Source organism: Nannospalax galili, unplaced genomic scaffold (assembly GCF_000622305.1).
Source record: "Nannospalax galili isolate Female #2095 unplaced genomic scaffold, S.galili_v1.0 scaffold933, whole genome shotgun sequence".
Lineage (NCBI taxonomy): Eukaryota > Metazoa > Chordata > Mammalia > Rodentia > Spalacidae > Nannospalax > Nannospalax galili.
Window position 1 is genome coordinate 1,658,783 of NW_008333281.1, and position 22,862 is coordinate 1,681,644.

Genomic DNA, 22,862 nt, shown 5'->3' on the forward strand with positions numbered 1-22,862 from the left:
GAGCCGCGGACTCTTGGTTCCGCGCTCCCTGCGACCCCCCCTGCAGCCCGCGCCCCTGTCCCCGCCGCGCGCGTCTCCACGGCCCTTGGCCCCCGCGGCCTCGCCCCGCGGCCTGCACACCCCGCATGCCGCGGGGCCGCCCTCTTTGTCCGTGCCTCTTTTATTCTTTTCCCAGCGGGTTCTGGGGCTCAGGGCGGATTCGGGATGGCAAGGCTGCAGGAGGAAGGGCTGAGCCGGGTGGCTCTTCCGGCCTTGCAGGGCCGGGCCAGGTGATGCAGGGTCAGGATGGGCAGACAGCGGGGCGTGTCCGGGCTCCGTGGACGAGCCGCCGGGACTCAGCCTCACTCTGGGCAGGGCGTGCTGCTGGTCCGCGGGTCACAGTGGACCCTCAGCCAGGGCTCTGGGCGGTGCTAGACCTCAGTCTCAGTTCCTAGCTGTGGGGAAACCTTACTTTGCCTCAGTTTCCCCATGTATAAACTACAGCTCACCCTAGTTCTGCCTCCTAAGATTGAAGTAAAGCGAGGCCGTAGGAACAAAGCACTCAGCTTTTCCGGAACGTCAGCTCAGTACAAATAGCGGTAGCTGACCCCAGACCTGGGATAATAATCCTGGCTGGTGGCTAAGGTGTAATGAGCAGTTGTGAAAACGCTGTTCTGAGTGCTTTTTATGTTATCACTTCATCTGATTCTTTGTAGTCTGGAACTGTTAGTCCCTTTTACAGGTGGTAGGGAAAGGGCAGAGTGATGTAACTTTACCCAAGACGCGCCACTCCCAAGTGGGGTGCTGGATTCCAACCTACGCAGTAGTTAGTGTGGTCTTGCTCACTGTGGGAATAGGCCAGGAGCACAGAGTTCAATGCGATATTTTATTTTTATAATTTTTGATTTTGTGTGTTTGTGTGGGGGTATGCAAGTAAGACCAAGTGTCTGTGGAGGACAGCTTGATCCCCCTGAAACTGGAGGTGTGAGTTGCCTGATGTGGGTGCTGGTAACCACTTGGGTCCTCTGGATGAGCAGTATATGCGCTTAACCCCTGAGCCATCTCTCCAGCCTTCTGGTGCTTTGTTTTTAAGAGTGTGTGTGTGTGTGTGTGTGTGTGTGTGTGTGTGCGCGTGCGCGCGCGTGTGCGTGTGATATGCATAGGTTTGGTCACCTCTGTGTAAGTGTGGAGGCCAAAGGTCACAGCCAAGTGTCTTCCTCTATTGCTGTCCGCTGTCCACCTTATCGTCATCATCATCTGATCTTTCTGAGACAGGGTCTCCCTGTAGCCCTAGATAGCCTGAACTTGATATGTAGACCAGGCTGGCCTCCATCTCTTGTCTTCTAAGTGCTGGGACTAAGGGCAGGTGCCACCACATCTGGCTTCCACCTCTTTTTAGAAAGGATCTCCCACTGAACCTGCAGCTCTTTAGCCTGGACAGGCTGGCCACCAGGATCCTCCTGCCCATGTCCCTCCTCCACCCCCCAAGTGCAGGGGTTATAGACACTTGCTACAGTGCCTGGCTTCTACATGGGTGCTGGGGATCTGAACTCAGTTCTATGTGGGCATAGCAAGTGCTTAACTAGCTATGTCATCTTCTGAGTCTAAAGTATTTTAAGTTTTACCTATTTTTATGTGTATGAGTGTTTTGTCTGCATGTAAGTGCACTCACGTCATGCAGTGCCTGTAGAAGTCAGAAGAGGGGTTCAGATCCCCTGGAACTGAAGTTATAACTGATTGTGAGCCACCATGTAGGTGCTGGGAACTGAACCCTGGTCCTCTGCAAGAGTAGCCAGTGCTGTTAACTACTGAGCCATCACTCCAGCCCCCCCAAGTGGATTTAAAAGAAATTTATGTGTGTAAATGTTTTCCCTGCATATATGTAAGTGTACCATGTGTGTGCCTGAGGCCTGTGGAAGACAGAAGACTGGAGTTACAGACGATTGTGAGCCACCTTGCGAGTGCTGAGAACTGAACCCAGATCCTCTGGAAGAGCAACCATTGCTTTTAACCACTGAGCCATCTTCCAGCACTAAAGTGTGTGGATTTTTTTTTGTTCCTATATTGTTTTTATTGAGATAAAAGTCCATAACAAAATGTATCATTTTAGCCATTTTGAAGTAAACTTAGCACTTCCTATCTGAAATGCTGTGCAACCATCACTACTGATTCCAGATTATTTCCATTAACTCCCAGAGAAACTCTACCCCCAGTAGCTTGTGGGCCCCCCCAATTCTGTCCGTTTTCTGTCTCTGGATTTGCCTGTTGCAGACATTTCCCACAAATTGATCATATGCCATATGTTCTTTTGTGTTTGGCCTGTGCCTGTCAGTATCATGTTTTCATGCTGTGACACATGCCCCCCCCAAAGTGTTTTCTTTTTAGAGCTGAATAGTATCCCATTGTATGATGGGCAGGCCCCTTTTGTTTGCACATCTCTTGATTTGGCTGTCTTACCCTTTGGCTGATGGGAATAGGGCCAATAGGAGCACACGTTGCAGAGTTGTGATGCAAACAGGCATTTTCAGGTCTTCTGGGTGTGTGCCTAGGAGCAGGCTGCTGGTACCCTGATTGCTGCTGCCTAAGTGGAGACACAGATCTCAGAGGTCTTGGAATCCCAGCTTCCAGTTCTCCATTGTTCTTTTCCTTCCCCTCACTGCTGTTTAATCAAAAATCAGAATTGGCAGCTAAAGGTAAAGAGATTCCACAAAGTATTGGTAAGCAAAGTCCTTGAGGAGTGCTGATATAAAGTTGCAGTGCTCTTTCTCTTGAAGAGTGAAACTTGAGCTTTGAACAAACACAAAGCAGTATTTGATTCTATTTATTAAGTAAATATTGTATACACAGCAGTGTGCTGGTGCTGTGGGGTGATATTAAAGATGCACAGGTCCTGTTGGCCACTGTCAAAAAGGCCAGGAGGATTAGACCTAAGTCAGAAAAAATTCTAGAGAATACCAAGAGAAAATTTCATGACTTGGGGCGAAGGCAGAACATGAGATACAAGTTAAGAGCCCTACTCTGTAAAGGAGAGCTTGAGACAGCTGACACGTGGAAATCAGAGACACCCAGTTAATCGGTAGCCTTAGAAAGACACGAAACAGCACTCCTGTCTGGAATCTGTCAAGAATTCTAGTTCAGAGAGAAAACAGTCCAATAGGAAAAGATAGAAGGGTGGGAAGAGGTGTTTTCACAGATTCAAAACAGCAACACATACTGGTCAAAAGAGCCTCAATAATCAGAGAAATCGGAAAAGACATCTAGTGGCCCCCTTGGCTGTGGAGTTTTGGACTTCCTGGCAGGTGGCATCTGGGAGACAGTGTGAGTGCTTTCTGTGTACCGGTCTGTCACTGGAAAAGGCGTGGGCAAAGCGGAACGGAGCACTTGAGTGCTTTGTGGTCCAGTGATTCTACCACTGGTTGTATCCTTTCGAGAACATCCACCGGTGTCCATGAATGTGTGACAGACTTGTCCACACGTGTGTAGAACAGCTTGGGACTGGTGTATGGGGGTGTCACACACTGAAGCTGTGACCAGCAGGTGGAGGGGGTCTCCAGAACAGGGCAAAGCAGGTCAACACAGAACACTGGGGAGCTCTTGTGCACACAGGCAATACTAAGCAGCATTGCTAGTGTTTCAGAATAGAGATTGGGGCAATAACTTGCCGGTGTGGGGACGGGCACTGTGCTGCCAGCCCTGGGGAAGCTGAGGCAAGACCACAGGCTCAAGGCCAGTTTGGGGAGGGCAGGTCCTCCAGTGCGGAGCAGGGCGCAGGAGGCCCTGAGTGTGCAGGATGCTGCTTCTGTTGCTTGCGCTGGTGGCCAAGTGGGCGTTTAATTTTCCAGTTTTTTTTCTATTTTGGAAAAACTGGTTTTAGATAGTTCATACTCTCCGCAGGCCTACCTCCAGAAGAGACAAGTGAAACGTTAAATTCGAGGTGGAGCAGTATCTAGAAAGGGCCACATGGGTAGGAGGGGCAAGGCAGGTCTGGCTGGGTAAGGTTTGCCCCAAAGGCCAGCAGTGCCTGGGGTTGTTGGTAAATGCTGATCTTTGAACCGAGGAGAGGGAGTGGATGGGAGCTGGCCTCAGAAGGTCAGATGGGATTTGGGGTACTGTGTGCAAGGCAGACTCAGTGAAGACGCCGGAGCCCTAGTAAAGGGGTGCACCCTGTGACCGGGGTGGCAAAGGCCTGTGGAACCACCCTTAGTCCAGGAGCAGAGGAGCCTGGGAGGGACTACCTGCTTCCTGAAATGTGGTTGTGGTTGAGGGCATGGTGCAGAATCTTCAGCTTGTCCTGGTAAAGCCAGACCAACAGGTTAGTCATCTTCCATCCCTTCTTCCCAGCATCCATCCCTCTGTCCACCTGTCTGTTCCTTTCCAACATCTGACCACCTGTCTGTCCCTTCTTCCTGGTATTCCCTCATCTACCTATCCATCCCCTTTTCCTGACATCTGTCTCCTTCCACTTCTCCATCCCTTCTTCCCAGCACCTGTCCCTCTGTCCACCTGTCCATCGCTCCCCTACCCCATATCCATCCCTCTGTCCACCTGTCCATCGCTCCCCTACCCCATATCCATCCCTCTGTCCACCTGTCCATCGCTCCCCTACCCCATATCCATCCCTCTGTCCACCTGTCCATCGCTCCCCTACCCCATATCCATCCCTCTGTCCACCTGTTCTTTGTTATAGTCACGACTATAGCAGTGACTTGACACATAATTGTTAACTTTTCGTTCTTCAGAGCAGAGATAAAAATCCAACTCATTGTGCTGAAGTCAAAGTCCCCATCAGAGCAGGGTTCTTGAGGCCACAGGGACAGCTGTCCCTATCTTTGCTGACTCCTAGAGCCACTCACATCACCCAGTGATGGCCGTCTCTGTCTTTAGACCCTGTGGGGATGACACTTCCTGAATTTCTGCTCCTGAGGTCCCATCATCCTCGTTGCTGTCCTCCCTGTCCCCTTGCACTAGGACACGTGATCACATCTATCCTTCCCAGAAAACCTGGGGTATCTAGTCTCATGCCCCCATTGCATCTGGAGAGTTCCCTTCTCCACTCAAGTGTATGTGTGCAGGCTGTGGGCACCAGGCATGCTGTGGGGGGGGTGCAGGGTGTGGGCATTGGGTATGTCGTAGAGGTGTGCAGGGTGTGGGCACCAGGCATGTCGTAGAGGTGTGCGGGGTGTGGGCACCGGACATGCTGTAGAGGTGTGCGGGGTGTGGGCACCGGACATGCTGTAGAGGTATGCGGGGTGTGGGTACCGGACATGTTGTAGAGGTGTGCGGGGTGTGGGTATCGGACATGTTGTAGAGGTGTGCGGGGTGTGGGCACCGGACATGTTGTAGAGGTGTGCGGGGTGTGGGTACTGGACATGTTGTAGAGGTGTGTGTGGGCACCGGACATGCTGTAGAGGTGTGTGGGGTGTGGACACCGGACATACTGTAGAGGTGTGCAGGGTGTGGGCACCGGACATGTTGTAGAGGTGTGCGGGGTGTAGGTACCGGACATGTTGTAGAGGTGTGCGGGGGTGTGGGCACCGGACATGTTGTAGAGGTGTGCGGGGTGTGGGTACCGGACATGCTGTAGAGGTGTGCGGGGTGTGGGTACCGGACATGTTGTAGAGGTGTGCGGGATGTGGGTACTGGACATGTTGTAGAGGTGTGCGGGGTGTGGGCACTGGACATGTTGTAGAGGTGTGCGGGGTGTGGGTACTGGACATGTTGTAGAGGTGTGTGTGGGCACCGGACATGCTGTAGAGGTGTGCGGGGTGTGGACACCGGACATACTGTAGAGGTGTGCGGGGTGTGGGCACCGGACATGTTGTAGAGGTGTGCGGGCTGTGGGTACCGGACATGCTGTAGAGGTGTGCGGGGTGTGGACACCGGACATAGAAGACCCGGGTTTGGGGTATTGCACCCGGACATGTTGTAGAGGTGTGCGGGCTGTGGGTACCGGACATGCTGTAGAGGTGTGCGGGGTGTGGGTACTGGACATGTTGTAGAGGTGTGCGGGATGTGGGCACTGGGCATGCTGCAGAGGCTGCTGTTTAGCTGACTGCTGTCATTGCCAACACACTCATGGGCTTTCTCCTCCACCCTTGCTTTCTGTTCTTTTAAGCACCTTAGCCAACTTGTTTTGTGTTCTTCCCAAAGGAGAACAGGTCGTATTCACTTGACCAGCCAGGTGATGTATGTGTTCTAGCCAGGGCACCTATCCCAGAACTCTTGATTCCAAGAGAGTTTTCTCCATGGTTGGATTTTATGCTGCCACATGGAGGCAGCAAAACATGGGTCCAGGTAGAGTTACAGGCCACAGCAGGGCTGGGAAGAGGTGGGGACTTGGCTCCTGGAACTCATGATGCTTTCATACTTGGACAGCGTCCTTCTGGTGGTTGGTGAACCCAGTCCTGTTATGTCCTGTGACCCAGAACACCTAGAGGTAGATGTTGCTCTTTCTCTGCTCTGGGGACACTTCTGATTTTGTTAGTTTTCAATAGAGACAAGAAAGTAAAGCTTTAAAAAATGTTTGAGCATGGTAGCGCACACCTTTAATCCCAGCGCTCAGGAAGCAGAGGCAGGTGGATCTCTGTGAGTTCAAGGCCAGCCTGATCTATATAGCGAGTTTGTTGTCAAAAAGACCATTGAAAAAAAAGAGAAATGTTTTGAAACAGAATCTTGCTTACAGCCCTGGTTGGCCTTGAACTCATGTTGCACAGGCTAAGGTCACTCTCTCAGTCCTCCTGGAGGATTCAGCTTGTCAAGCACCTGCCACCATGCTCTGCTAAAAAAACTTCTACAGCTTTTTATATTTTCCCAATTTTACTGTGGTTTCACTAACAAATAAAAGTACATATATTTGGGGCTGGAGAGATGGCTCAGAGGTTAAGAGCACTGACTGCTCTTGCAGAAGACCCGGGTTTGATTCCCAGCACCCACATGACAGCTACTAACCGCCCTTAACTCCAGTTCCAGGGGAATCCGAAGCCCTCTTCTGATCTCCATGGCATTGCACGACACGGGTGCACTCACATACATGCAGGCAATACACTCATACACATAAAATTTTTTTTAAAAGTACATATATTTAGCTGGGCGTGGTGGCGCACGCCTTTAATCCCAGAACTTGGGAGGCAGAGGCAGGAGGATCTCTGTGAGTTCCAGGCCAGCCTGGTCTACGTAGTGAGTTCCAGGACAGCTGGGGCTACAGGGAGACCCTGTCTCTAAAAAGATCAAAAAAAAAGTACATATATTTAAGGTATTACAAAATTTGAATATATATGTATACAACATTGAATGATCACCAGCCTTAAGTGTGTTAGCATGCCTGTCAACTTAAGAGTTGTGTTTGTCTGTGTGTGCTAAGACTGAAGATCTGCTCTCCTGCCACATTTCAAGTCCCTAGTACCATATTAGCAAGTTCAGACTAGTTCCTTTAACCAGTCTGTAGAATGAGCTGCCCATGCAGCCTGGCACCCGCATTCCTTGGTAGGCTCCCAACCTGACTGTGGTCAGCCTGTTGGTGTTCAGTGCAAGGCTTGAAACATAACGGTTTTGTGGAAAGTGCTAATTTCTTCTTTCATTCTTGTAAACAGGGAGGGGACTGGGAGAATGGAGTGAGTTTTTGTTTTTGTTTTTGTTTTTGGTCTTTTTGAGACAGCATGACATGAGTGCACTTACATACATGCAGGCAATATACTCATATACATAAAAGAAAAAAAAATATATATATACATTTTTGGTCTTTTTGAGACATGGCCCCCCGTAGCTCCAGCTGTCCTGGAACTCACTATGTAGACCAGGCTGGCCTTGAACTCACAGAAATTTGCCTGCCTCTGCCTCCCGAGTGCTGGGATTAAAGGCGTGTACTACCACGCCTGGCTTCCTTTGTTTCATTTTTATGGTCCATCATGGTCTGAGCAGATTTAAGAGATGTGTGGGGAGCTGAACCCCGCTTACGGCCTTCAGCCAGGGGCTCCAGGATTCAGGACTCCCCAACCAGCTCCCAGACACTGCCCTTTGTCTTAAAGGCGGTTTGAGACCCAGCCCCTCCCACCTGCTGTGCAAACCTCAAGTGCCAGTGGACAGACCTGCCCCAAGACTGTGCCTGGGGGTGGGTTGGCACAACAGCCCTTCCCTCTTCATCCTGGGGGTCTTAATCATCCCTTGGGATGCCTCCACCCTCCAGTCCAACAACCCGCCAACACCTGGCCTTGTGGATGCCCAGTTACCTTTCTGTGGGTCCGAGGCGCACAAGTCAAGGCAGAGCCTCGTTTATTTCCTCTCGGTGTCTTTAGTCTGGGACCCTTAGTTCTTGCCTTCCCTGTTCAGGTTGTTTGGTTTTCCATGCAGACTGTGCTCTGTGAGGTTGACCAGCGACCACCCATGTTTAGGCCTTTTGGCGACATTGTGCTTTTTTGGGAAACAATTTGACTAGATCAGGCTTCTGTGGGTTTGGTGGGTAAGTCAGGTCGCCCCATCTTGGTCCAGGAGGATGACAGTGGATTTTCTGTATGCCAAGGCTCCACACCTCCAGTTCCTCCAGCACCCTAAGCAGGACATCAGCGGGGAGGGTCTCCAGGGGAGAGTGGAGAAGTTGGCCAAGGCTCTGGAGCCTCCCTTGAGTCAGTGTACCTGCCTTGGGACCCTGAAGCAAGGGGTCCCTGGTGGCTTTTACACACAGTATTTCTTTAAGGGTGGCCTGGTCCTAATGCTGGGTTTCAAGATGGCTCCTGCCAGGTGCAGACTGGGCAGGAAAAGACAGCCTGAGACCCATTAATGCCTTCAGTTTAGGAAATGTCTACTGAACATCTTCTCCATGTCAGGGGTATGGAAGGGCTGGAGGGCCAGAGAGGAAGAAGACTGGGCCTCCATCTGGAGGAATACAGCCCCCAAGGCATGCAGTCCCAGGGTGGTCTGTGTGGGGAAGGTCAGGGCCACTGTGCGTGGTGCTGTTTACCTCCTCCTCCTCTAAGCCCTTCTCTTTCCAGCCAGGGGCTTCGAAAATTTTAGGACCTGAGTTGTGGTGCCTGGGCTGGCTGTGGTGGTGTGCAAGTTCAAGTGGACACTGGGGGAAACTGAGGAAGGTGGTGTGCGGCGAGAGGGTGGCCTGGGGAAAACTCAGATGCCAGAAAGATGAGAGACAGGTGACATGGGCATCTCTGCATCCCCTTTCTAGGACACCAGCTGGCGGCCCAGGCTCTGCTTCTCCTGGGTCTCTCTTGGGGCTTTCACTCCTGGGGTCATTGTAGATTGCCGTCTTTCCCCAAGTTCACTTGGATGGGGTTTGTCCCATTTTATGATGTGTCCTTAACAAGAAAGATGCAGGACAAGGAGAGCACCTGTGCTGAACCTCAAAGGCCAGTGTACGGTCGCCAGGTGTCTGCTGTGCCTCGTTCCGAGAGGAGCTCTCTGCGCTTTGCTGCCCATTCATGCATGAAAAGTTTTGTTTTGAAAACTTTGATCTTGGTTATTTAAGTATTCCCAGCTGTGCTAGGAAAAGAAGAATTTGTGGTTGGCTTTTGTTCACAGCTTAACATTGTGAAGACAGAGCTGTGTGGTGCCGCAGGCCCAGAGCTGGTGGAGGGAAGGTAAGAGGAGACACATGGAGCAGGACCCCGAGGCCAGGCACCTTCCGCTGGGTCTACTCCACAGATGTTCACATCTCAGAAAAGTGGGTGTAGTGGCCCAGGAGGTCCCTTTACCCAGCTCAGCACGAGGCTCCAGATGTGAGCTGACCCTTCCCTGGAGCTTCTTAACACATGCTGGGTGTGGGTACTTTCTACCGTGTGTCTGACTGCAGTCCCGGTATGTATATCTGCCCCCCCCCTTCCCTTCAGTGCTGGGGGCAGAACCCAGGCCTAGCATGTGCTAGGCAAGTACCCAGCTCCAGCCTCATCTCCAGCCCCCATGGCTTGTTTCTAATTTGATCACATTTTGCATAAGAAGTTCTTGCACAAACCACCGATTCCTTTTCTTTTTTTTCTTCACTTTCTCATGGCCTGGGGTTCAGCATGTAGCCAAAGTGTACGTGCACCTTAAAAAGTTATTTCAGGAACTCCCAATCGAGGGTGGCTTAAATCTCAGTTTTCCATGCTCTGTCTCATGACATATTGGCTACCTGGGGCAGATCCCAGGATGGTGACCATTCAGCCACCGAGAGCAGTGGCTGTTCTGACGCCACACCTGGCCATTGGCATCTCCACCCAGTGGCCCTGTCAACCTGACTGAGCTACATTTGAGCACACCCTGTTTTTGAGATGATGATTCACTGAATTCTAGGCAGGCCTTGAACTTTCCATCCTCCCTCCACTCAGTTTCTCGAGTAGCTGTGCCAGAGGGCCTGAATTTTTTTTTTTTTTTTTGGTCTTTTTGAGACAGGGTCTCCCTGTAGGCCCAGCTGACCTGGAACTCGCTGTGTAGACCAGGCTGGCCTCGAACTCACAGAGGTCCGCCTGCCTCTGCCTCCCAATGCTGGGATAAAAGGCGTGCACCACCATGCCCAGCTTTTTTTTTTTTTTTTTTTTTTTTTTGAGACAGGATCTTGCTATGTTTATGGTCCATGGTTTTTTTTTTGCCTCAAACTTGGAATCCTCCTGCCTCAGCCTTCCAAATGCTGGAATTATATGTGCACATCACTATTCTAGGTTGAGAAAACCTTTTTTTTTTTTTTTAGCTTACTATCACTTCAGCTTAATCGGGAGAAATGTGAAACTTGACGCTAGGAGGTTTGCCCTCCTGCGTTCAGCCCTGCCAACCTGTCCCTCAGCTTGCTGTTACATTTCTGTTTTGTCAGTGTTTAATTTGAACTGCACGATATTCATTACTCGACCCTTTTTTATACTTTCTTGGGCTACTTCACAACATGGTAGCTCACATGGATGGGCTTCATATCACAGTGTGGTAGCTCACATGGATGGGCTTCATATCACAGTGTGGTAGCTCACATGGATGGGCTTCATATCACAGTGTGGTATCCCGCATGGATGGGCTTCATATCACAGTGTGGTATCCCACATGGATGGGTTCCAGTTCAGTGGTTTGATTCATATTTCCCTCTGCAAAGTTCGATGGACCTTAAATGACATCTGTGCAGACAGGGAGGGATGCCCAGTCGCCCACTTGTTCTTCCTCAAGCGTTTGCCAGTTTTTGCTGTTATTTCAGGATTCTGTCCCTACACACACATTTAATGGGATTCCTTTCAAGAAGTCATTTGCACAAGTTTCTTATTTTCTTTTTTTTTAGCGGCGGGGGGAAGCAGTACTTAAAATCCATTCTTATGTGTAATCTCTGCTGTCTTGTGTGTACGTGTGAGCCTCCAGGCCCATCTGGCCATTTGGCCCCTCGTCCCTCATGTTGGACACACCGTGGATCTGCCTCAGCGGCTCTCCTGCTGGAGCCCAGGATGTGCTCAGCCCTTGGTCATGCTGTCAGGCCCTGTGCTGGCCTCTGTCCACCTCCTCAGGGTCCCCGCTGCTCGCAGGCACAGGTACCCAGATGAGGTGGCAGTTTAGTTGTCTTGTTAAATGCATGCCTCTGTCTTGGGGCTAGCACCCTCACGGTAACACCTGTCAGGTGCATGGGACACGTTCATGCTTTTCTGCGTGCACACTCAGAAGAGGTGTGTGTGTGAGCTCCTCAGACCCAGAGGCCAGGCAGAGGGAACACTGAACAAATGAGGTCAGTAGGGAGGGTGCCCCCGCCCCCGTGCTGTCTCCTCAGAGCACCATCTCTTCACGTGTAGGGCGCCCCTTCTGTTTAAATCTGTGGGACCCCTCAGGCCGAGGCCGTGTGTGCACTGCCCGTATGATTCTGTGGTCTGTGTGGGTGCTGGTTCTCCTGCATGTGCTGACTGTAAGTACAGCTGGTAGCCGAACGCCACGCCCACTGCCATCCTGCCGACCAGTGGACATTCTGCCCCTGAAACACAGCTTAGGACATTTTGGGGCTACGTAGCAGTCGCGTTCACTCCTCCATCAGCAGTGTTTTAGGCAGAACTTTAGGAGGGCTTTGGCAACTGAGCAGTTAGCTCTATTGACTAATCTCCTTGGAAGGCAAGAACTTTAGATGCCGCAGTTAAATAACGAGGCCATACAGTGACCGGGACTCCAGATGGCGTGCTCTCAGGAGTTACTGTTATTCCAGTGCAGAGTTTTGAAGGTTGGAGGTCCCTGTTGGTCTTCATGCCTGCCTCATCTGCTCGTTCAGCAAACAACTCTCTCTCTCTTCCTGTTGCCCGCAGGTTACCATGGCTGCTGTCGACAGCTTCTACCTCTTATACAGGGAAATCGCCAGGTCTTGCAATTGCTATATGGAGGCTCTGGCCTTGGTGGGAGCCTGGTACACAGCCAGAAAGAGTATCACCGTCATCTGTGACTTCTACAGTCTGGTCAGGCTGCACTTCATCCCACGCCTTGGGAGCAGGGCCGACCTGATCAGGCAGTATGGAAGATGGGCCGTTGTCAGTGGTAACGTGATTTCAAGTCCAGCAGTCTTTCCTGCTTTTGTTGTATTTGAGTCGGGTGCTTCGGTGAAGGAGTTATTGACTCTAATAGGATGGCTTCTGCTTCCTGCTGGGGCTGTGTCCACTGCCTCCCCTACCTCCCTTCAGGGAGCCCTCGCCTCAGACTGGTGATGTTGCTCGGTTCCCAGCGCCTCCTTGCTGCCCATCAATGTCCCCTTTTCTGCTGGGCAGTTACCTTTCAAACCTCCAGTGCTTGCAAAAATGCTTCGCCTACTTTGAATTTCATTTTGATTTGATTTGCTGAATAGCCCCAGAAAGGCCCCATCTTGGCACATGAACAAGCCAGGTGGAAATTTGGAAACAGATTCCCACTGCGTCTTGTGCCGGGTGGTGAGTGTGAAACAGAACCTAGTGTCTGTTTAGAAGTCAGATAGACTTTCTGGCCTTTTGAGACAGGGTCTCCCTGTAGCCCCAGCTGTCCTTGAACTCACTATGTAGACCAGGCTGACCTTGAACTCACAGAGATCCGCCTGCCTCTGCCTCCCAAGTGTTGGGATTAAAGGTATGGGCCACCATGCCTGGCTGGAATTCTTTTTTTTAAAATTTTTTATTATTTTATTTTATTGTTTTACTTTTTAATTTATTTTTATTTTATGTGTTATGGGTGTTACGCCTGAGTGTATGTAAGTGCACCCATGTTGTGCAGTGTCTGTGGAGGATGGAAGAGGGCGTTGGATCCCTTTGAACTGGAGTTACACACAGCTGTTAGCCACCATGTGGATATTGAGATTCGAATCCAGGTCCTCTGCAAGAGCAGCCAGTGCTCTTAACCAGTGAGCCATTATCTAGCCCTTTCATTTATTCTTTTTATTATTATTATTATTATTATTATTACTATTTTGGTCTTTTTTGAGACAGGGTCTCCCTGTCGCCCCAGCTGACCTGGAACTCACAGAGATCCACCTGCCTCTGCTTCCCAAGTGCTGGGATTAAAGGTGTGCATCACCACACCTGGCTAAAAGACTTTTTTTAAAAATATTTTTTATTTTCTGTGCACACGAGGCACACACGTCACTGCACACATGTGGAGGTCAGAGACTTGCCTTTCTCGCCTTTCACCATGTCAGTCCCAAGGACTCAGGTACTCAGACTTGGCAGCAAGCACCTTTATCCACTGAGCCATCTCTCTGGCCCCTGTTTGGGAGTTTCTAGCATACCTCACGGGCTACTGGTCCCAAGCTATTCAGGAATGCATGAGCAATCAGGGCTCCAGATAGGGCGCTTCATTCTGAACTTGTGTGAGTGGAACCCGGGAGCTTGGTGGAAGCCACATCACTCCAGTGTGTCCGTGACTGACAGATGTCACAGTGCTCTTTATCTCCAGCGTGCATCTTTCTGTGGTTGGACCTGCAGGGTGGTTCAGGCTCCCTTCAGGAACACCACACTCTGACTCACTTGTGCCTCCGACTCACTTGTGCCTCCTGGCTTGTGTTTCAGGGGCCACAGACGGCATCGGGAAGGCCTACGCCGAGGAGTTGGCAAACCATGGTCTCAACATCATCCTGATCAGTCAGAACGAAGAGAAGCTGCAGGCTGTCGCTAAAGACATAGCCGATACCTACAGGGTGGAGACCGACATCATCGCGGCAGACTTCAGCAGAGGCCGGGAGATCTATGCTCCCATTCGAGAAGCCCTGAGAGGCAGAGAGGTCGGCATCCTGGTGAATGATGTGGGCGTCTTTTACCCCTACCCCCAGTATTTCACCCAGGTCCCTGAGGACACGCTGTGGGACATTGTGAACGTCAACATTGCAGCTGCCAGCCTGATGGTCCACATGGTGCTGCCAGGAATGGTGGAGCGGAAGAAGGGAGCCATCGTCACCGTGTCTTCCGGCTCTTGCTGCAAGCCCACACCCCAGCTTGCTGCCTTTTCTGCATCCAAGGTTAGGCTCTGCTTCCTCCAGGACGCACATTCACCTGGCAGGTGCCCCTGGCTGACCATTGTCGCTGCTCCCTTTTGTTTACACTGGTGCTTTTCGGGGAACCAGCAGGTCTTTCCTCTTGGGCTAAAAGCCCCCCCCCCCCCCCGTGCTCCCCAGGCCTACCTGGACCACTTCAGCCGAGCCCTGCAGTACGAGTATGCCTCCAAGGGAATCTTCGTGCAGAGCCTGATCCCTTTCTACGTGACTACCGATGTGACCACTACTGGTAGCTTTCTGCATAGATGTCCGTGGCTGGCACCTTCGCCCAAAGTGTATGCGCAGCACGCTGTCTCTACCCTGGGTATCTCTAAGAGGACCACGGGCTACTGGTCCCACACTATTCAGGTACGCATGCACAGTTGGGGCTGCAGATCAGGTGCCTGCTTCTAAACTTTGGAACTCAGAAGCTGGGGGAGCCTGGGTTGGAAGTCCAAGCCCTGGATGGTGGGGGGATGGCTGGATCAGAAGGCCAAGCTCTGGAGACTTTCCCACCTTATCGTCTCAATGATTCGGACAAAGTATGTTGTGCTGTGGGTGATTAAGCTTAGAATTTTCAGGCTTTCAGTCAGTGTGACACTAAAACATGAAATACGCTGCTCCAGTGGGTGGGAACTTCAAAGCCAAGGACTTGGTAAGGCTCAAATGGAGGCACTGAGTGTGCAGCTCAGGCCTCGGGACAGGTTTGTGGTCATACACCCCCATGTCAGAGGAGCCTCACTATGTCTCTGGTCTTGTTTGTTGTGGGAAGCCTCAGGTTTCCATCAGTGTTTTTGATCAGATATGACAAACATTTGGATCTTGTAAGAGTGTCAGGTGGGACTGGAGAGATGGCTTTACCTCTGTTTCCCGCCTTGCTTCAGTTTGGGGACTGTCCCCACCCCAGCACAGAGAGGTGCATTCCCTCCCCGAGTTGCTGAGTCTGACCGAGTGATGAGTGGGGCCAGCTGTGACCCGTGAAGCAGGAAGTGTGGGCCTTTATTCAGGGAGCCTGTACGTCCTCACATGGGTTAAAGTGATGGAAAGAGATGCCTCTGGGCATGCTGAGCTTGCACCATGCCATGAGCTTAGCTGAAGGTTGAAGACAGGTTGTTTTGAAGGTGTATGGACTCCAGAGTCTCCCTAGGGTGCCGTGGTTAAACATGCTGTAGTCTGAAGGCTCCGTGCTCAGCTCCATGTCTAAATCTGCACCCTGAGGACAAAGTCCATCCCTCCTTGTCCTTCAGCTTCCCTGGCCTGCTGCCTAGGGAGCCAGCCACTCACTGGCACGCTGGATGGTTGTCTCTACTGAGCTCCCCAGGGAACTGGCAGAAAATACCTGATGCTGTGGTCCCAAGACAGACAGTAGTCATGAATGGGAACAAAAATACAGATCCTTTTGGCTGGAGAGATGGCTCAGTGGTCAAGAGCACTTGCTGTTCTTGCAGAGGACCAAGGTTTGGTTCCCAGCACCCACAGGGCAATTCACCATCATCTCCAGTTTCATGTGATCCAACACCCTCTTCTGGCCTCCACAAGCACTGCATGTACTTGGTGAATATACATATACATATATATATATATGTATATGTATATATATATGTATGCAGGCAAATACTCATACACATAAAATAAAAATAAAATCAATCCTTTTTGAAAGAAAGAAAAGTCCAGATGTGGTGGGGCACACCTTAATTCCAGCACTTGAAAGGCAGAGGCAGGCGGATCTCTGTGAATTTGAGTCTAGCCGAGGACAACCTCGAACTTGTAATCCTCCTGTCTGCACCTTACCAGTAAGAGGATAAGAAGCATTTGCCACATGCTGCTCAGTTTATGCAGTACTAGAACTCAAACCCAGGGCTTCAGAAATGCTAGGTACTTCACCAACTCAGCCATATCCCCAGCCTGGCTTTGTAAGTCTTGACCAGTGAACATGGCATTCGTGTCCCAGTAGCTCAAGGTACAGTCATATCTCACCATGTGGAGAGGAGTGGGTGTTACTAGTGGGCATCACGCTTCCGTTCGCCTCCATCAAATGAGTCTGGCCTACTGTCCTATGCAGAAGCAGACCTCAGTATGGAAGGCCTGGGGGCTCCTCTGTGATGCGCGATGTGGTCGTCTATGGGGTTAGACGCACACTGCTGTGTGTGCCCATGTCTCCAGCATTGATTGTTGAGATTCTAACTATATCTCCTTTCTCATTTTAGTTTCTTTTCGCACAGTATATGCCTGAGTGGCTCTGGGTGTGGGGAGCAAATCTTCTCAACCGCTCTTTACGGAAGGAGGCCTTGTCCTGCCAGGCATGAATCTGGAAGCTTCGGGGAGAGCTGGGCCAGCTCAGGGTAACCTGCAGTATTCCGACATTTGGAAAGAGAGTAATTTATCTGTATTGTCCTGTACTGATGACCTGGCATACTGTGGTCATCCTTCAGGAGGTGGACTTCCGTGTTGTGCGGGAGCCTCTGGGGATGGCATTGAGTACACAGCCACCGAGCCTGAGAACTGACGGACGAGGCCCCACACCAGTGCTTTTCCCCTGAGCTGTCAGAGTTACATGATCTATGTTGTCAGGGGCCATGGCAGCCCAACACCTAAAATACAGCTCAACCAGGTCTTAGAATGTCCCATGTTGGTCGTTGGTCTCTTCCTGAGTGAAATCTGTTCTCCTTTATCGGTGTCTATAGTATTGGTTTTCTCATCAGGAAGACCACAGGAAAGTATTATTCCACAACCACCAGGGTATGCTACATGTGTGTTCACATACCACATAGTCGCACTTGGGGGCATCTGTCCACGTCACCTTTCCCTAAGGGCCCCGAGAATCTTGTGTGTGCTGTATGCTGTGTGTATCTGAACAACGTCATGGATGTGACTTCAAGAGAGACGACTTGTCAAGACAATGTAACCTAGAGCCTTACACTGTTAAAAGTCTGACTTAGTCCTCTTTACACCCTGAGGAAACCTGGTCAGCCCTACCCTGTGGGCTTCCTCTGAGATGTTTTGTTTTTTCCAACTCTTATGATGTGGTTTCATTCCTAGATTCGGACATGTATTGAGTAGCCCTGGGTCATCTTTTGATTTCTAAGTTAATTACTGTGGTTAAGTAACGATTTCTCAGTGTGACCCATTTTACAAGGGAAATTGCCCTTCAGAGCTTGTTAGATCTGGTTTTCATACACTTGTCTGTGTAATAGTCCACCCTAGTAGCACCACTAGTGTAAACGTTAAGTGCTCATGGAATAGTGGTTAAAAGTGGCCACACTACGTGTGGTGCAATGTACCTGTGAAAATGATGTTAGAAACTCGTATTTGGTCTGTAATGAATGTGTGCATTATGGTAAATGTTTTTACTGGCAAAAAGGTAATTTTACACAAATCTCCTCAATATGAGTGAGCATCAAAAACCCGTGAATTGTGTTTAGTTCCAATCTCATAAAACCATCCTTTTTGAGGGTTCATACCTAGCACTTCTGAATCTGTAAGTCACTGAACACAGCAGCATACACAGAATTAAAAGTCAAAGCTTACCGGTGTGCTGATGCCGAAGCTAGGGAACAGGCCAGACGGCAGGACTGTGTGGCATTGTTTTAGGTGACTATCGGGTTCCAGTATACTTCTGTGTGGAACACACACCTTTGCCCGCCATCACTGACTGTTTCCAGCAGTGACTTGGATTCCGATCAGTGTTGAGGTTCCGAGGTTCTCCTGCTCCTAAATCAAGTATTCAAAACAAGATGAGTGGGATTCCACACTCTGAGTTACAGAGTGGCAGTGCCGGCGATGGCTTGGAATCCTCTGGACTTTGTGCCACACTCGTGAATTCTGGCAAATATGTGATAAACAGCTTCAACACTGAGCGTCACCGGACATGGTGGGACATGCCCGTGACTCCACTCGGGTGGTAGAGGCACGAGTTCAAGGCCTGGACTGCACAGTGAGACCCTGTCTCCGAAAACAAAGACATTGTCAGTTCTGTGGTCCAGTGTTCAGACTTGTCAGTCAGGTGTGGTATGCTTGCTGTGTGATGAAGACAGGTAAACACTTTGTCAGTGACGGTCCCATGGAAGGACTCACCGAAATGTGCTCATTGGTGCAGCCTTGGTGAAAGACCCAGACACGGAATTCCTTAGGTTTCCTAGCTTTTGAACTCCCGCCTCATTCCACTGAGCTGAGAGTTGATCAGACCCTGTGGATAGTGTCTTGCCAAGAGTGTAGGAACCCTGAGCCTTGGAAACTTAACCTGTGAATTGAAAAGATGATAATAAAAGCATCACTGTTTCATCTTGAAGGTTTTGCTGCCCAGATTTGTAAGCTGGTTGTTTGGAAAGATGCACCCCGCCCCCCGCCCCACAATAGGTGCACACCAGTGTGTGTGTCAGCTCGCACAGCACCTGAGGCATCTTACTCTCATCTGACGGCTGAGGAGGTGTTGAACTTGGCAGCTTGGGGATGCTGGGGTGACCCTTTGTGAAAGAGTAGGAGCAAACAGAGGGAGCTCTGAGCAGTCTTCTTTTCCCAAAGCATTTATTTTTACTTGTACTTACATGTACATGTATGTGTGAATATATGCCACATGCATGTAGGTACCCAAGGAGACCAGAAGAGGGCATTGAATCCCTAGGAACGGGACTTACAGGTGGTTGTAAGCTACACAGTGTGGGTTCTGGGAACTGAGCTTGGGTCCTCTGGAAGAGCAGCAAATGCTCTTAACCTCTGAGCCATCTTTCCAGTCTTGTTTTACTACCTCAGCAACATAAAATCCCTTCTCAGCTGTGATTCCATCTGCCCATGTTGAGCTCAGTGCAGTCCCTGACTTAGGACTTACAGTGCTCCCTTGTACAACTTGGCTTTACAGTGGTGCAAAAGCCATGTACTTTGAGTGGAAACAGTATTTTGAGTTTTGATCTTTTCCCAGGAGAGTGATGTGGAGTTTTAAACTCTCAGTACTGGACAGTGGTGGTCACCATGCAGTCATCCCTTGGTGTCCGTATGGAATAATTTCCAGGAGCTCCTGCAGGTACTCAGATCTGCAGATGCTCAGCAAGTCCCTGTATCAAGTGAAATAGCTTTGGCATACAACCTGCGCATGTTCTCTCTACATGGAAAGCCATCTCTAGGCCCCATATAATAACCAGCACCACATAGACACTGTGTAGGAAGGGTTCTGCAGTATCGTTCAGAGCAGGCAGGAAACAAGTGCGAATCTATGCATGCTCTGCACAGATGCAGCTTTTCCCTAAATATGTTCACTCTCGGGTTCGTTGGGAGTGTGAACATGAACCTTAGCTACAGAGGACCAGGTGTATAGAGTAGACACTTTAATTACTGTGGCAGGTAACTGCCCAACTGTAGATTCCTTTTTTTTCTTTGGTCTTTGAGACAGAGTCTCCGTGTAGCCCCAGCTGGCCTGGAACTCATCATGAAGTCCAGGCTGGCCTTGAATTCATAGCGATCCACCTGCCTCTGCCTCCCAAGTGCTGGGATTAAAGGCCTGCATCACCACATCCAGTGCCCAACTATAGTTTAATGCAACCGAGTGTTCATATGGAGGCCAGAGGACAACTTCGTCCACCATTTCATTTTTCAGGCACCATCCACCATTTTTTGTGCCCCACCCCCACCCCGAACTGGTTATCAAACTCAAGGTCTTGTATTTGCTAGGTGGTCCCTCTCTACCACTGAGAGAAACCCCCGCCTCCCCATCTACCTTTTTTTTTTTTTTTTTGAGATAGGTTCTTTTACTGGCCTGGAACTCACTTAAGGCTAGGCAGGCTGTCCAGTGAGCCCCACAGATCCCCCATCTGCCTGCCTCCTCAGCACTGGGATTAGAGGCACACATCACCATGTCCAGTCTTTTTTAGTGATCAGAAGGTTGTACTCAGGTACTTGTGTTACAAAGTAAGTGCTTTACCATCTGAGCCGCTTCCCCAGCCAGCTGAGCTATTCGGTACACTAGGTTTGCTGGGTGCATTTTCCACTTAGTATATTTTCAAGTTATGATGGGTATATCAAGATACAACCTCTCTCTCTCTCTCTCTCTCTCTCTCTCTCTCTCTCTCTCTCCCTCTCCCTCTCCCTCTCCCTCTCCCTCCCTCCCTCCCTCTCTCTCCTCTCTCTCCTCCCCTCTGTCTCACCACGTAGCCCTGTCTGGCCTGGAACGTGCTATGTAGACTGGGCTGACTTTGTATTTAATCTATACAAAGTCATTTGTATGGTGGGTGTGAGGGAAGGAGAAAAAAACCTCAGGATCTCAACCTGTGCAAAAATAACTTTGATAGTTACCCTCACCTGCAAGAGGATGAAACTCCCTGGCCCACCCCCAAGGCTGGGAGACATTACAGGACCAACACCAGAGACCAAGCATCACTCAGGGAAGACGGGTTTATCTGTGCCAGTGGACCCAGATGAGCTAATACTGAAGTTCTGGGCACTGGGCCAGCTTTTCACAGTTTTCTAGGGCTCCCTTGCATTGTATCTTAACTATTACGTCATTGATAGATTTAAATTACAATCTACTTGATTACTACCACATATGCCTGCATGGCTTTAGACCACTGAGGGGAGAGTCAGGCATGTTCGTAGAGACAGATATTAAAGGCAGGAGTTAAGACAAAGACGTTCTTTAACAATGGAATTTATTGCAGGCGTCTTAGTAAGCAAGATAATTCCAGACAGATGTTTTACCAGATAACTGGTGTTCATTCCTCAAGATAGCTTTGAGGTCTTTATGTGCCTCATTTTGGCAAGCATTTGAGTACCATGTCCTCTAGTATAAACAGTATACAGTCAGCCATAAAACAGTATCACACATAAAAGTCATATTAAATGCATGGTATATCCCATTTCCCCCTCACTGGACACTCCCAGGTGCAGGCCTAGGTGCTGGGGAAGGAAGGACAGCAGTCCAGAGGTGAGAGAGGTCTTGAGGCTGTGCAAGCTCTCCAGTTCCTCTGTCCACCCTGGTGTGAGAGATTCATGCAACACATTATTCCTCGAGACGTGGGTGTGTTAGAGTTCTGCTTCTGGTTGGTCGGTCACAGTTAACCTGACCAGTACTATCGAGGAGGAGGATGTCTGTGCAGGTGTGGGACCAGACATCACCTTCCATAGCATGCCACTGACAGTTTTCAGTGTGTCTTCATGTCCTTGTGGAAACTATGAATACTGTATTTGTAAATGTATGCACACGTGTGCATGTGGAGGCTAGAGGTCAGTCTCCAGTATACTTCAGGAACCATCCACCTTGCTATTTAAGCCAGGGTCTCTGGGCTGTGGAGCTTGCCCAGTAGGCTGGGCAGGCTGGCCAGTGAACCCGGGGGCTCCTGTGTCCACCTCTTCCGCACTAGGACTTACAAGCATGTGTCACCATACCTGACCTTTTTAATGTGGGTTCTGGGTATTGAACTAGGATCCTCATACTTAATGTGGCAAGCACTTTACCAACTGAGCTTTCTCTCTGGCTCTGCCTTGTAGAAATCTGTGTGTGTGTGTTTGTGTGTGTGGCGCATGTTCATGACCCCATGTGTATGTGGTGCATGCACATGTCTGTCTGTCTGTGTGTAGGGGCCAGAGATCAGGTCTTTCTCTACTGTTTTCTGCCTTATTGCCTTAAGATAGTGTTTCTCACTGAACTGGAAGCTGGCCGTTTCAGCTAAGCTGGCTGGCTAGCAAGCTCTTGGGGAGCCTCCTGTTGTGCCCTCCAGTGCTGAGGTTACAGGTACATGTAGGTATGCCTGGCTTTGTTCTCAGCTCTTCCCCACTAAGCCATCTCCGTTTGTGTTTGTACCACCCCACTCGTACCCCCCGCAGTACCTCATTAGTGTTCCCACCTGTTGGGCTTGAACGAGCTGAGCCACAGAAAGGTTATCGGCTTGCTCAGGATTACACAGTACTTGGTATTTCGTGATAATGATTTATCCACTACATTGTCAGTTTGGTAAAGTTGTGTTAATTCTGTGATTTCAATTCAGTTGGTGCCATTCACCATCACACAAGTCTCACCTTTGTTTTCTCTGGCCACATAGCATCTGGTCCAGTTGCATCACTGGAGCCTGTTCACACTGTTCTGTATTTAGACTGCAAACAACCTGTCTTAATCCTGCCTAAATCACCCAGGCAGGCAGGCAGGCTTTAACACGGACCCTTGTTTATTCAAAAGGGTAGATATTTGGTTGCACCTGGGTGTAAACTGGGTCATCAGGAGGTCCCTGGGCAGCGAAGGTCCTGGAATAGTCGAGTAGTTTAGGGGGCGCATAGACTGAATTAGAGTCCGTCCAGCTCGTCGCTCAAAGGCCTGAGCACCCGGAGGCTGCACTGGGGCGGCTCTAGTCTGTCTGAGCGAGTTAGGCCCGCCCCTCTCGCCGCCCCGCCCCTGACCACACCCACCCGTCTGGCCCCGCCCCCCCGCCCCGACCCACAAATGTCGCGAGATCTTCGGCCGGCTTCCCGCCTCGCGCCCCGGGGCTCG

The 22,862-nt window shown here is 50.3% G+C and overlaps 1 protein-coding gene across 1 annotated transcript in view; it reads left to right on the top strand.

The window, feature by feature from the left end:
- Hsdl1 (hydroxysteroid dehydrogenase like 1) overlaps positions 1-16,701 on the top strand; it is a 16,905-nt gene extending 204 nt beyond the window's left edge. Inside the window, exons 2-5 of the mRNA XM_008827919.2 lie at positions 12,216-12,441; positions 13,935-14,380; positions 14,537-14,764; positions 16,603-16,701. Of these exons, the coding sequence (XP_008826141.1) occupies positions 12,222-12,441; positions 13,935-14,380; positions 14,537-14,764; positions 16,603-16,701 (993 nt within the window). The 5' untranslated portion in view covers positions 12,216-12,221. The remainder of the gene's footprint in view (positions 1-12,215; positions 12,442-13,934; positions 14,381-14,536; positions 14,765-16,602) is intronic.
- Positions 16,702-22,862: the final 6,161 nt, after the last annotated feature.